The 15,767-nt window shown below is 37.8% G+C and overlaps 1 protein-coding gene across 1 annotated transcript; it reads right to left on the reverse strand.

Annotated features, from left to right (window-relative positions):
• Positions 1 to 2,968: 2,968 nt before the first annotated feature.
• Positions 2,969 to 12,430, reverse strand: cry5 (cryptochrome circadian regulator 5). The gene is made up of 11 exons (XM_061964411.2): positions 12,297 to 12,430; positions 10,032 to 10,254; positions 9,759 to 9,953; positions 6,819 to 6,937; positions 6,595 to 6,749; positions 6,214 to 6,354; positions 5,901 to 6,068; positions 5,697 to 5,837; positions 4,489 to 4,640; positions 4,196 to 4,416; positions 2,969 to 3,538 (listed from the first exon to the last, which is right to left on the reverse strand). The coding sequence occupies exons 2-11, from the start codon at positions 10,244 to 10,246 to the stop codon at positions 3,480 to 3,482; spliced, it is 1,566 nt and encodes a 521-aa protein (XP_061820395.1). The 5' UTR covers positions 10,247 to 10,254; positions 12,297 to 12,430; the 3' UTR covers positions 2,969 to 3,479.
• Positions 12,431 to 15,767: the final 3,337 nt, after the last annotated feature.

Below are 15,767 nucleotides of genomic sequence, written 5' to 3' on the forward strand. Positions count from 1 at the left end.
AAGTACAATACTTACAGTATTAACACTTTTAGGGTGCAACAAAGGGCTAGATTCAGCAAAGACTGAACTGACTGGCCAACACAACATAGACTATACACTAGTGCCAGCGAACGTCTTGGACTTGAAACTGTAATTGCAACTCATTGTCAAATGAGACTCAGAAATGCAAATGTTGTTTACATTTTTTAATAACAAAAAAAAAATGTTTTAAGGATGGACCCTGCCCTCAGAAATGTGGGATACATGCATATAATCAAAATAATAATTCTTTGGAGATATGTGGTTTACATTAGACTCTGATTTTTTAATTTGTAAGATGTTTGGAGATATAATACATCATTTTGTTGTTGTGATTTTTTGAATTTGGAGATATTGTGGATGTTTTTGTTTTTTTTATTCAATTTGATTTTTTTTTATTTTTATGTTATAATGTTTGGACTAATACAAAGAAACACTCACCCAAAACCACCCCAATTTAGGATTGGACTTGTTTATGTTTTTTTCCCCAGTAAAGTGTTTAATTCCTCCTTTGGTTTCACTCATTGCAAGGAGCGCATTTTAAGCACACTTGCCTCTGACTGGTAATCAGGACAGTCACTTGTCACTGATCACTAATCAAAGGGCCTTATATGCCAGCCTCGTCATTCTGTTGGGGCTGGAACATTGTTTTACTGTTTGTCTGCGAATGCTTGTTCATGCTTAGCTTTCCCTGCCTCCTGTGCACTTCCTAGTTGCACTAGTTTTTTGGTTTTGTGTGCACTCCCTGCTGCACTCTAGTTTAGTCTTCTTGTATATTAAATGTAAAATATAGTTATACCTGCACGTCGGCTCCTATGTCTCTGCATCTTGGGTTTACAACTACCTACCATGCAGCAACGTAACATCCATTTGGTCTACTGAAACATGAGTATTTCCAAATGTATTATTCTCTTTTTAATTAAAAAATGTTTTAAAGATAAAAAAAAAAAAAAAAAGTAATTCAGCAAAATTTGGTAGAAACTGTTTTTATTCATTCATCTTGATTTTTATTTAATATTTTTCAAACTTCGGACTAACACAAAGAACTCACTCAACACAAGCGCAACTTGCTCTACCAAATGTTGTTTTTTTATATAATAAAATGTTTGAAAAATACAGAAAGGTGGGCCGAAATATAAGTAAATGCCAATTAGTAAATTTGGCGATATATTGTTTTCTTTTTTTCAAAAATGTAAAAATCGTAGAGAAAATAAATGTAAAAAGTTCGAAGTTTCCATATGTTTTTGTTTTATATTATTACGGTACTAAAAAACATATTTTTTCCTTGTAATTAAAAAAGACATGCACACAAAATTTGAAGACACGTGATTTTCATCCAACTTAGATTATAGTGATGTATTTTCTATATTGCACTGCTGTTGCCTCATGATGTACTATGTATAACCATGCTACAAATCCTGTTGTGGCTTACTGGGGCAGATTTATCGAGGGCTGATAGACAAGAACACGTTTTAAAGGGCTGCCGTTGTTGTTTGGGATGTGTGCAAAGGTCAAATCTTCTACTTTTGCACTACATGAAAGTATAATGCTCAATATCCTCATTTATATCAGCACCATACTGTGTGGAGGGTTAAAAAGTCAAAGGTCAAAGCAAGATGTCATGTCAAGTAAAGGGAACCTTTCATTTTCTCCAAACTTGGTGGAGGTGTTTGCCCTGTTGAATTTTTCTTTTGTTTTAATGATGATTGATTTCAAGGGTCAAAACTGACTTGATAAGTTCCTTGGTGAAGGATGATTATAATGATCAGCAACTCCAATGTCTGCTATGGAACACCAGCTGCTTGAGGACATGCTGTTCTGATCCTACTGGGCTGTTTCAGCATCACGCTCCCGAATGTTTTCAATTGTCAGGTGTCCACACAGATAAATAGGGAGACCAAAGAGGGCTATAGACGATTACTAATGAATGGAACAACAAAGGAAGACCATTCAATGCTTCATTGAAAAAAACGTCCGATTGTACTTAACCGGGATTTGAGCATTGCGAGAGTTTACCATAAAGGTTCTCTTCTTAAAATACACTTGCAGTTGCACAGCACTCTGTTTGGGTGTTTGACCTGATCTCTGTGGAAACCAAGCTTAGCTTTGTGCGCCCATCTGGCCCACAGTCAAGGTTGTGACATCATCTTCTGGATATTCATACTAGTGTCAGCTCCAAGGAAGCAGCAACAGGAGAAGACTCGACTTAGCAGGACAGCTGACACTTACTCACGTACACACACAGTGCAATGATCCAGCTTTTCTTGTTTTATACATTAGAATCAACTAAATACATTTATTTTTTACGTATACATGCACATTCTATTTCATAGGATTATGAAAAAGGAGAGTCATTGAAAAAAAATAGTACTGCCAAGAGATTTTGGTTAGGTGAGTAAAGTAACAGTGCCCCCTAGTGATGTTCATGAGTACCTTTTAGGTTTTAGGTGCAGTTCTGATCATCAAATACTGAGGTACCTCAATTTAAAAGTGTTTAGAGATAAGAACTGTGCCTCATCTAACTGTTATGCTTTAAATTAAAAGCACAAATTTAAGTTACAAACACCTCCGTCGCTACTTGGCGTAGAAAATGTCAACCAGTGAGAGCCGCCGACTTATAGCTAGAGATGGACATGAGACCATGGGAAGAAAAAAAGTGGGTGCTGAAAAGAAGAAGCGAATGATATTCATTGAATTAAATAATAAATCATCCAAAATATGACAGAGCGTGTCGCCAACTTGGCGAAACATACTGAAGCAGAATGAGTCTAACGTCAGCCAAGGATGTTAAAATAATGTCTAAACCGCGGAGATTCATCCATGAAAATATGAAAAAGCTGCTGATGGTGTGTTTGATGAAGAAGCAGCTTGAATACATTATCGTAGAGGTCCACTCTCCAAGAAAAATGCTGTACATTATTTTTTACATGACTTCATAAAACTACAACAGTTGTTCGTAGTCCATTCCATTGTATTGCCTCTATGCAAAATTGTTGTATCTAAAAGTTTATTTTTCTTGTTAAAAGGCATGTTACATGTCAAAATTGTGCCGTTTGGTGGGACCAAGCACCAATTAATTTAATTGGGAGACATTGATTTGAGATACAAGTGTTTTGAGTTAAGAGCTTGGTCACAGAACCAATTAAAGCTTGTAAGTTAAGGTACTACTGTATTTATGAACAGATCAAATCCATAAGTACAAACCTTTGTAAGCACTTTAGTGGGGTAGATTTAAACATTACAGTATGGGGAAAATACAGTAAAGTCTTATAGCAAGAAAAAAAATTCCCTTAAAAAAAGTAAAAACATACATATAACCAAAAAAACAGCCCTTAAGATATGATATGGTAACCAATGAAGAATGAAAGTAGACCCTACAGAGCCAGAACGGACATATTAATAAGAAACTGACATTAATTCTGTAGGGTAAAACCTAATATAACCATAATACTCTATTAGCATCATTTCTTCCCTTTCTTCTTTAACATGTCGACAACAGAGGGTGCCTTACGCTTTGCACCTGCAAATGAAAAGCGAGAGGGAAATATTTTTAAAAAGATACTTACATACATAGATATACTGGCCGTTTCATTAGGTACACCTGCCCAATCTATTGGGACATGGAGATAACATAAAGCAGTGAAACATAAAAAATAGGTTCACAGAAAACCCAAAACCCAAAACAGCCTTAACTTTAGCATTCAAAAGATTAAAAAACTGAAATGTCTGCTTCTTTTCCTGATTCTGTTAATGGGTTTCACACAGAGCAGTGACACACAAGGAAAAAAAAGGTTATAGATATGACATGTCTCGTTTTGTAACATTTTAAATTATATTAAGTGCAAAAAGAAGTTAGGCACTATAACATTTAAAGGAGGAGGACACGACGTTGGAGTATTACTGCTTTGATGTTTACATAACTTCCTTCTTTTCGTCCCAATTTCTTGTTGAGACTGACCCTTCTTTTAGAATAAGTGTAGCGAAAGAAACCACAAAACCCAAAGAAAAAAATATAGTGGTTCCAATTAAAAGGAATTTACAGTGAAGATGTCAGTCAAATTCCAATTTCTATGACGTTCGACATTAGCGGTTTTGTTGGGTCAGGAAAATAAAACCTCTCTCATTTGAATGTGCAGGAGTACCTAATGTTGTGTCCAGGGAGTGTATGTTTGAGTACCTTGTTTCTTGTTGGGTGATTCATCGGACTTGCCAGACCTCTTGGCATAAGCGAGCTTCATCCTCTGGATGTTCTTCTTGCTGTTCACTTCATGCTCCACAATAGGACGTGGATAGTCTTTACCCACGATGCACCCCGCCGCTTGCTGCACACTCTGTGGCGCTTTCCAAGGCTCGTAGACATACTGAGCAGGAAACTTCTTCAGAATGGGAAGGTACTTCCTGGGAAGATTGTTGCAAAGGTGAAAAAATAAAACAACTGCCACGCCGAGCGAGATAATTTTGAGGTCATACTTGATGTAGTCCCCATTTTTGTCAGTCTTCTTGCCAAATGCCACAGGAGAGTAGACCCTGAAGAACTGGTGGAAGAAGGTGCTCGCTGACAGCCACTGCCAGTTCCCAGCATTAAGAGCCCAGTCGCCGTCTAACAGGAGCTCCTCAAACACCTTAAAAGTTGTCCATAGGATGTTAGAATTAGGTCTGTCAAACTATTACAATAATTAATCGTAAGTAAATCGCATAATTTTCTGTAGTGGACTCGTAATTATCTAGAAGTTTTTTAGCTTTAGTAAATTTACCTTAAACAGATTATTATCAAGTTTTTAATACTATCAACATGGTACTGGACAATTACTTTGTGGAGATGGACTGGATTTATGCAAAATTATTTATCAAACATTATGGTTGTTTTAACAGCACAACACAAAATGTACTCAAAAACACACACACACACACACACACACACACACACACACACACACACACACACACACACACACACACACACACAGTTACTCACTCAAACAAACATGTGTCACATTGGGATGAATACCTTTGAACTGATACTGTGCCAATTATCGCTACCTGGGAATCGATATCGGTACTCAACAATGTCAATTTTCGGTACTTTTGTGTGTGTTCATGTGATTCATGTTTTGTTTAATAGTTAAAAAATATACAGTACATGCTAAAAGTTTGCACACAGCTTTTCATTCAATGTGTTTTCTTTATTTTCATGACTATTTACGCACATTGTAGATTGTCACTGAAGGCATCAAAACTATGAATGAACACACGTGGAGTTATGCACTTAAAAAAAGGTGAAATAACTGAAAACATGTTTATATTCTAGTTTCTTCAAAATAGCCACCCTTTGCCCTGATTATTGCTTTGCACACTCTTGGCATTTTCTCGATAAGCTTAAAGAGGTAGTCACCTCAAAGGTTTTTTACTTCACAGGTGTGCTTAAATATCATCGAGAGAATGCCAAGAGTGTGCAAAGCCGTAATCAGAGCAAAGGGTGGCTATTTCGAACAAACTAGAATATAAAACATGTTTTGGATCAAATCCTGACAAAACTTCTGATGCTGTATAAACATGACAAATAGTGCTCAAATTTGATATGATTGGGCAAATACATAATTTTTGGTCCAGGTTGAAAGTATACATTTATTGACGTTGTACTGTATGATGTAATGCTGCACAAGTTTATGTAGGTATACCTTCTGTCCTTCCTCCCAGCTGATCCACAGGTCTCCTCTGGTGAGGAAGCAGGCCACAGCATGTCTCGCCAGGTGATGGATCCATCCTTCTCGTCTCAACTGAGTCATAATGGCGTCGATAAAAGGGAAACCGGTACGAGCCTTGCCGAAATACAGAATAAATTCACCGGTTTTTTTAGAAACGAGGTGATGATGACAAGGTACCTCTCTCCAAGCAGCAAGGTAGTCGTCATTTGCATCCCAGTCCACCTGAGTACACACAGGGTTGCCCTCCATCTTGTTAAAATTGGGGATACCCACGCTGGCTGTGTAGAAGAACTCTCTCCAAAGTAGCTGACCATGCAGGGACACTGGCGGGGCCGAATGCTTTTTCTAACAACAAACGAGACCAATTACACAATACTGAATAGAAAAAGCTATATAGTGACCCGTTATTGACAGCACTTCTCAGTGAACTCAGTGAAATTCTAACCCTTAAAAAGTGTAGCCTCTACAGGACTACCATCACAATACTCACCCCCTTGTAGACCTCGGTCAGCCTCCACCAGAAGGTGCGTGCAGACAGGCACCCGAAGGTGACATAGGGGCTGAGGACTGTGGTGCTCGGGCTCAGGGAGTTGGGCGAGGTCTGAGGTTTCTCAAAGCCACACACCCAACCCTTTAATGACAAAGATACATATATGTTATATATCAACAGTAATACTGTTTCTTTTTTATTAATTAATGTTCTTATACTTACACTTGTGATTAAGGGCTATAGGGCAATATATATTGATTGATTGATTCTCTTGACAAATTTGCAACACATAAACTCACTGGACCCTTTATACACCTGCTCTTCCTGTTAACATGGTAAAATGGATCGCAATGCAAAACAAATATTAAGAAAGTGATTTACTGTCTTTTTCGTCTTTTCCTCCAATCGCCTCAACGCTTCTTGTTCTCCTCCAGGGAACGGCTCCTCTCCAAGCTCTGAAGTGTCATGGCCCAGCTCGTCCAGCGTGGGTATACTGTAGTGATTCACGTCGTCATCTGAATGAGGGGTCTTCAGGCCTTTTTAACAAAAGGATAAACATATACTTTGTGTAATGTACCTGGCCGCATTTGGTTCAAGACACATACCTTTCACATCCTCCATGCTGGGAGCAGGGATTGGCCTCTTTGGGGGCCCGAGGGTCTTCACAATAGTCTGCATGCGGTTGTATGTGAGGGGAGCTTTCCCATTATTCTCCTCAATTATCCTGAGGAAACATAACAGTAAAGATATATTGATGGATCTCGATGTAAATACTTTCGATAAGAATGAAAATAAAATATTTCAGCATTTTCTATCTTTCAGGCATCTGTTTTTTTTCTAGATACACTGTAAACTGATTTAAAAATATACATTTACATTTGATGGATTTATCCACTATGTGTAGGGATGGTTACCTTTTCCATATTTGAACCGATACAGTACCAATTCCCAGTCTGTGGGAATCGATACCAGTACCAATATTAGGTACTTTTGTGCGTGTTCATGTGGAAATAAATGTTAATTTGTTTAATCTTTTTTATTTATTTATTTAACATTGACACCTGTGCAGTCCAGTTGTTTAATATAGTAGATTTTGCATAGAGTTACAATTCCAAGTCTTTAAATGGCGGTAGTCTATAGGCTATGGTGTGTTGCCTAGTTAAGAAGTAATCTTTGCCATTTCCTTGAATTGAGTCTTTTGTTGCACCTTGCGATGTGTTTATACTATAAGTATTGTACTTATTACATACCTATTGTTTAAATGTAACATGCATCTAAGTTGTAATTTCCATTACCAAATTTGGATGTGTTGAAATTGCTATGTAAAATCACTAATGCTAATCAGTAGCATGCATATAACGGCGATTGATGGGTACCGTTCACATTTGAACCGATACGGTACCAGTTTCTGTTATCTGTTAATCGAAACCGGTACTCAACGGTACCAATTTTTGGTACTTTCGTTTGTGTTAATAAGTATTAATTGTTTTTGTTATAAAATCCAATTTTATTGCAACATTTGAAAATGACATTATTATAACTGCTGTCCAGTTGTTATATCTTGTTTCATCATCACATTTTTGAGTCTCATTTGCAAATATGACATTAAGTTGCAATTACAGTTGCAAGTCCAAGACGTTAGATGGCAGCAATGTATGTTGCGCCCTAAAAAGTGTTAATACTGTAAGTATTGTACTTATTACACACCAGCTGTTTGATTGTAACGTGCATTTTAGTTGTATTTTTTATTAACAAATGTAGAAGTGCTGAAATTGACATATAAAATCACTAATGCTAATCAGTAGCATGTCAACAGCATCAAGCTAGCGCATTTTTGGAAAAGTGAAGCCTTACTTAACTCACAGAGTGTTTTTTTTTAGTCAAATTTTTTGTTGGCGTTAAAAATTCCAACATTACTTAGAGGTAATTTGGCAGACACCGCTCTCAGTGCTGCTGGAGTGATTGCAAACTACCGAAACATGTCACCGTTGAATTTTACGTGAATAGAACCGGCGGGGTCAGGTCAGTACCAAAAAAGTACTGGATTCGGTACCCATCCCTAAACACAGCCAATTAGCATCAAGCAGTTTGAAAAGTGGAGCCTGACTGTACGTTTGACTATTTTCTATCAGGCATGCTTGCTTTGTTGACATGGGAAATTGCAACATTACCTTGAGGCGGTCCAACTGAGTCCGCTCTAAGTGCTGCCAAGTGTTTGAGTCTCTAACTGGACATGACTTAATTTGCAACAAAGGTATGGAAATATGGCACCATTTGATTTTAAGTCAATCGTGACCTAGTAGTATTGACGTAATTCCAAATTCGGTACCCATCCCTTACTGTTTGTATTCTTTATAGCGTCTTGTTTTACAGGCAAATCGGTTTCCCTTTTTTGAAAGAGTAAAACAGTGTACTGTATAGTAGGACATATGAATACAATTACTTACATTAACTAGGGTCCAATTTAATTTAGGGAAGAGAGGCAATTGCAATAGTGTGCAATTTGTTGTTCAACTGTTTTTACCTTAATGACATGAGCGTATTTTACATTAAAATAAAGTAGAACTATTAGTATAACTACATAAGTATAGCAAAAAGCTAGTCTAGTGGCCTAGTGGTTAGAGTGTCCGTCCTGAGATCGGTAGGTTGTGAGTTCAAACCCCGGCCGAGTCATACCAAAGACTATAAAAATGGGACCCAGTACCTCCCTGCTTGGCACTCAGCATCAAGGGTTGGAATTTGGGGTTAAATCACCAAAAATGATACACTGCCCACTGCTCCCCTCACCTCCCAGGGGGTGAACAAGGGGATGGGTCAAATGCAGAGGACAAATTTCACCACACCTTGTGTATGTGTGACAATCATTGGTACTTTAACTTTAACTTAAAATATATTTAAAACCTGTAATAGAAAGGGATGTTAATCCTTAATAATTTGTAGTTAAATCAAGGTCAAAACAATAAAAACAGTACCTGTCTATGTCATAAAGGGTGTGAGACACTTTATAGACAACTATCTTGTTTACTTACACTACTGAGTCTCATTTGCAAGTACTATATAACAGACTTTGTATGCAGTTAAAATTCCAAGACGTAAGATAGCAGTAGTGTATAGACTACAGTGTGTTGCCTTAGTCAGGAAAAAATATATACCATTAGGATGAATATGCCAGTCTAGTTTTCTGTTTTTGTTGAAGGGGAGTGCTTGCTGCATCAGCGAGTTAAAAAAAAAAGCTAATTACCTCAACTTGTGACAGTAGATGGAAACAACTTTGACCTTGTTAAAAAAGCGACCTGCCAGGGCTTTAAAGCTAAACTAGCTTTTTAATATACATTTTTGCTCGCTATACATAAATTAACTTTAGCTGGAACGCTGCTGCTTTTCCCCTGGTTCGGTATGGACCGCGAGTCACACAGGACACGCGCAAGATAATAATAAGATAACTACGTATGTATAGTAAAATACAGTTAAAACCTGTACTAGAAAGGGATGTTAATCCCTAATAATTTCTAGTTAAATCAAGGTCAAAACAATAAAAACAGTACCTGTCTATGTCATAAAGTGTGTGAGACACTTTATAGACGACTTCCACGTTGTGTTCTTTAGCCAGAGCGCTCACTTTTTTGTCGCGGGACACACTGTAAGGCTCTGTGTCAAACTCATACGTCAGCTTGGTTATCTTCCACTTGGTGAACAATTGAGGGAAAACATCTTCTGGCTTGCCTCTCACGACATACAGTCTACAAAAGAAGATAAAACACAACAGTGACCATACTGTAGCATCATAGATGTACTGTTACCATATCTGAGTATCATACCTGGAGTTGAGTTTTTGCAGGCTGTGGTCCAAGTCCGTGAGCGCTCCCACCAGGAACCTCCAGCGGTTGAGCCCCACTCGTGTCTTGTCGAGGAGATGGGGATCGAGGATGAAGACGGGGTAGAGTTCCTTGCATTCTTTTAAAGCGGCCACCAGCGCTGGGTTGTCATGTAGCCGCAGTCCCTTACGGAACCAGTGGATGCATCTATGCGTCATGTCTGCAACTGTCCAAAAAATTACAAAAGGGACGAGTTGGGACAACTTCATTTTCTAATGCTAAATTCAACATGTTTATGATTCTGGTTGTACTTTACCATATTGTGCACATATTATGAAGTGCTTTGAAACTCTGGTTCGGGGGCACATCACCTCAAATCTGCCACCTGCATTGGACTCTCACCAGTTTGCGTACAGGGCCAACAGATCTACAGAGGATGCTATCGCAACAGCCCTCCACACTGCTCTGAGCCACCTAGAGCAGCAGGGGGGCTATGCAAGGCTACTTTTTGTTTTTAGCTCTGCGTTCAATACCATCCTCCCCCACAGACTGGTGCCCAAACTGACGGGGCTGGGACTGTCTTATTCCATCTGCCACTGGATCCTGGACTTCCTGACAAATCGCTCTCAGAGGGTGAGAGTAGGCTCCCACCTCTCAGTATCCATCAGCATCAGCACCGGCTCCCCCCAGGGCTGCGTGCTAAACCCCTACTCTACACCCTCTACACTCATGACTACACCCCTGCTCATGCCAGCAACACCACTGTTAAATTTGCAGACGACACCACAGTAGTGGGACTCATTTCTGGGAGGGATGAGTCTGCCTACAGAAATGAAGTGGAGCGGCTGACTGGGTGGTGCAGTGAAAACAACCTGGTCCTTAACACCACCAAGACGAAGGAGCTGATCATGGATTTCCGGAAGAAAAAAAACCATAAACATCCAACAACTGTACATTAACAGGGACTATGTGGAAAGGGTCTCTAACTTCAGGTTCCTGGGGATCCAGATCAGGGAAGACCTGTCGTGGAGTATGAACACCTCAGTGACCATCAAAAAGGCACAGCAGAGACTTTACTTTCTGAGACTCCTCAAAAAGAACAACCTGTCACAAAAACTGCTTGTGTCCTTCTATCGCTGCTCAATAGAGAGTGTGCTGACATACTGCATGTGTGTATGGTATGCCAGCTGCACGGCAGCAGAGAGAAATGCACTTCAGAGGGTCATAAAAACTGCCATGAAGATCACTGGCTGCTCTCTCCCCTCCCTAGATGAACTGTATAGTGCCAGGTGCCTCAAAAAGGCCCAAAACATCATAAGGGACCCATCTCACCCTGTACATAAACTTTTTGAACTGCTCTCCTCAGGCAGGAGATACAGATTTGAGAACACTTTTTACCCGAGAGCAATAGTGTCGCTGAACACAAGACGACAATAATGACTGTGCATGTGAGCTGTGTGCTTGCTATTTTTATGTATTTTATGTATTTTTGTCTATTTATCTATGTTCTTATGGTTTTATGTGTTATGAATTTGCACTAAATTAGTTTTGCTTACAATTTCGTTGTACAATGTACAATGACAAAGAAGATATATTCTATATTCTACTCTATTCTATTGTAAGTTGTACACTACATTTATAGAGTCTGTATAGGCAGTATAGATATTTTTCTTTTGTATTCTTTTTTAATGAATTAAGTAACGTTTATGACAACCTTTTTTCCAAAACACAATATAGAATGTGAGATATTGTTTTCAAAATGGTTCTAAAAAATTGGGACCCCAAAGATGTACTGTGGGACCCCATTTTTATGACTTGATGGGGTCTCTGGGACCCCATTTTGAAAAAACCCTAGCGCCAACACTGAGGCAGTATATATTTTGGTTACCCAATTGAGCTGCAGAAGACGTAATTTAATTATTTAAGGATTTGTTATTATTTTTCTTAAATTTACCCAATTAGATGTCCATTGAAAACATACAGTATTCAGTACCATTACATCTACTGAGCAAATGAAACATTTCGTTTATGATAGTTAGGACAAAGAAGATATGAAGACTTATTTGACTTCCTGTCGTTTGGAATTAAAACGTACATAGTTTAACAAACAGCCATTTTTCAAGTTATCCTCAATTGCGTGCCGTAATGAGTAAACACACTTCCAAATGTAAATTAAGCACGTCTTCAACACAAATGTAATAGTTCAGTTCGCACTAAAGACAACAAAAAGGGTGACAATAAACACAATGTATGTTTTTAAAAAAGTACCTTAATTGTGCCTGCTTTTTCTCAGCCCTTCTCTTTCGCTGCCTTTTGCTGGGTTTGTGTTTGATAACATGCACGTTGAATAGGTTACAAAACAGGAAGCTCTGCAGCTAAACCAGCCAATCAGAGGTCGAGGGGGCGGTACCTCTATAGACAGAAGAAACCACAACACAATTGACCTAGTTCGCCACTAGAGGTCCCCACAGAGCAAGTAAATACACATAACTCATGTTAACAGTGTACACTTGTGTTTATGTTGTTTAAGTCGTAAGAAGTGATGTTTTGTGCGTTTGTTTTTATTAACATACAGTGTGGCCTTTAAGTGATTACAGTTTAATTTAGCCTTCTTCGTGCACAATTTTGTCCAAGTTAAAATCAATTACCTGTGAAGAAAATGGGTTGGAAATTGATTACAAGACAAAAAACAAAGATAAAAGAGATTACTTTTGACCCACCCCAGCCATGTTGCACTATCTGTCATTGCAATCATGTCCATATTAGTTTTAAAATTATAGTAATGGTTTAGCTTATTTCGAACATAGATATAAGGTGAAATTCAAAAACATTGTATGTTGTAGAAAAATGTAAACATGTGTTAACTTACAGAAAAGTTTATCAAATATTTAGATAGCTTTTACAATAAAATACAATTATATTTAAAAAAAGGTATTTAGATAGCTTTTACAATAAAATACAATTATAAAAACATACATATTTTTCAGTAATAAACAAGTACAGGATAAAAAATGCCTAACTTGAATAATCATATTGACTGAAAATAATAATGCCTTCATAGTTAATAAAAACAATACAAATCAGGATTTTACCGCTATAACACTACTATTTCTTCAAGCGTACGTTCTAGTAATATTCCTGTAATATTCCATTATTATTTTTATTCTATATTTTTTTCATTATTGTATTATTACTTTTATTATTCTATTTGCAATGTTTCTGTTGCTGTGTCATGCTATATGCTGATATTGGACTGTTTGTATTTTAACCTTGTAAAGCCTTTTGGGAGCTCTCTCTATGAAAATAGCTATATAAATAAAGTTGACCCACTATTGACTGAGAATACTAATAATACTTAATCCCGATCCATTCCCACATATTTTTTTAAAAAGAAAAAGAAAAGAACATGGAACATTTCTGGAATTTTAAAGCTGAAATTTACAATGGAACAGTTGTAAAAACAACAACTACAACGAATGATCATAATAATATTACATATATATTTTGAACCAACCTTGAGGGTCAGTGAACACACCACTAGCAGTGACACGTGCACTTATAGCAGGGGTGTCAAACTTACTGCCCGGAAAGGTTTTATCCGGCCCGCAGGATGAGTTTGCTAAGTATAAAAATGAGCCGAAATTTTGAAACGAAAACTGCTGTTCTATATGTGTCCACTAGATATCTAGATATTGTATCTTTGTAGATGATGCTACATACGTAAAAAACAAAATAAACCACATGATGTTAGTGCACCAGTCGAGGAAAATGAGCAAACTACATAAATAACACCATGTAATTTGATTTTGATATAATGAGTTAGTTTCTATTGTTATATTTTTATTTTACTGTTATATTTGTATTCTCATTGTTGCTTTTTATTTTTATTCTATTGTAATATTTTTCTATTTTGTTTCCATTTATACCCCCATTATTTACTTTTTACTTTTTAAATTCGATCTCAATTTTGTACACTGCTGCTGGAATTTTAATTTTCCTGAGGGAACTCTCCTGAAGGAATCAATAAAGTACTGTCTATCTATCTATCTATCTATCTATCTATCTATCTATCTATCTATCTATCTATCTATCTATCAATCTAATGTTTTTATCTTGATGGATTGAAATGTAACATCAATGAGTTGACTGACGAACATTGTCACATAATTTATTCAGAAAGTATAAATAAGGACAAATAAATATAGAATACTATCAACCGCAACATGTACAGTAAGTGTAAAAAAAACCCAACAACATTATGATTTGTACATTTTCAGAATGTGCTTGTTCTATTTTTACACAAAGAAAACAATATGAAGTTGTCTTTACTTTTAAGTTATCATGCCGTGATTTTACCAGTCCGGCCCACTGGGAGTAGATTTTTCTCCAGGTGGTCCCCCATCTAAAATGAGTTTGACACCCCTGATTTCTAAGCTGCTTAATCATATCGGGTCCAGTAGGCTTTTTCAAAGGCGCCTGGGGCCGAGCACCCACGTGGGATTGATGGCAACTTTCAATCTTTTAAAATAATGTTTTGAAATTTCAATGCTGTTGCCATTAATTCTGTAGAGAGTTTGATCAGTTTTACTTTAATTAAAAGTAGCAATTCATATAGTCTCCAATTAAGAAAGTCTAATTGAGATGTCAATGTGCCCGATTTTTATATAATGTTGCATTCATCTTGACTTGGAACACATTGCACATGAGCAAATGAAGGCCACACTTATTCAACAGCCATACATGTCACACTAAGGGTGGCGGTATGAACAACGCCAACACTGTCATAAACATGTGCCATATAGTGAAACCACACTAAACAACAACAACAAACACATTTTGGAAGAATATTTGCACTGCAACACAACATAAACACTACATAAAAATTCCCAGAATTCCCTGCAGCACCAACTATCCCGGGACTCTACAATATAAACAAACACCATGGGTGGATCTACACTTAACATCCACTGTAATGATACCACGTACAATAGCGTATCTAGTCGATACTACTAAATGGAAATGATAAATGGGTTGTACTTGTATAGCGCTTTTCTACCTTTTTTTTTAAGGAACTCAAAGCGCTTTGACACTATTTCCACATTCACCCATACACACACACATTCACACACTGATGGCGGGAGCTGCCATGCAAGGCGCTAACCAGGACCCATCAGGAGCAAGGGTGAAGTGTCTTGCTCAAGGACACAACGGACGTGACGAGGATGGTAGAAGGTGGGGATTGAACCAGTAACCCTCAGATTACTGGCACGGCCACTTTCCCAACTTCGCCACACCGTCTCTTATGTTTCTACATACCTGATAATTTGATTACATCGATATTTTTTAATATCACAAAATCTGCTATCGTTTTTTTTAAATGTATATTATGTTTATAAACTCAGGAAATATGTCCCTGGACACATGAGGACTTTGAATATGACCAATGTATGATCCTGTAACTCATACTTGCCAACCCTCCCGGATTTTCCGGGAGACTCCCGAAATTCAGCGCCTCTCCCGAAAACCTCCCGGGACAAATGTTCTCCCGAAAATCTCCCGAAATTCAGGCGGAGCTGGAGGCCACGCCCCCTCCAGCTCCATGCGGACCTGAGTGACGTGTCGACAGCCTGTTTTCACGTCCGCTTTCCCACAATATAAACAGCGTGCCTGCCCAATCACGTTATAACTGTAGAATGATCGAGGGCGAGTTCTTGGTTTCTTATGTGGGTTTATTGTTAG

The sequence above is a fragment of the Nerophis lumbriciformis genome, linkage group LG06 (genome assembly GCF_033978685.3).
Source record: "Nerophis lumbriciformis linkage group LG06, RoL_Nlum_v2.1, whole genome shotgun sequence".
Taxonomy (NCBI): domain Eukaryota; kingdom Metazoa; phylum Chordata; class Actinopteri; order Syngnathiformes; family Syngnathidae; genus Nerophis; species Nerophis lumbriciformis.

What these genes read in the sequence shown, in the direction of transcription:
- cry5 (XM_061964411.2), bottom strand. Translation starts at nt 10,246, where the DNA reads ATGACGCATAGATGCATCCACTGGTTCCGTAAGGGACTGCGGCTACAT. An exon ending in TGACCGAGGTCTACAAGGGG is followed by an intron (nt 6,069 to 6,213) that starts GTGAGTATTGTG and finishes GTTTGTTGTTAG; the next exon opens with AAAAAGCATTCGGCCCCGCC. An exon ending in ACCTTGCTGCTTGGAGAGAG is followed by an intron (nt 5,838 to 5,900) that starts GTACCTTGTCAT and finishes TATTTCGGCAAG; the next exon opens with GCTCGTACCGGTTTCCCTTT.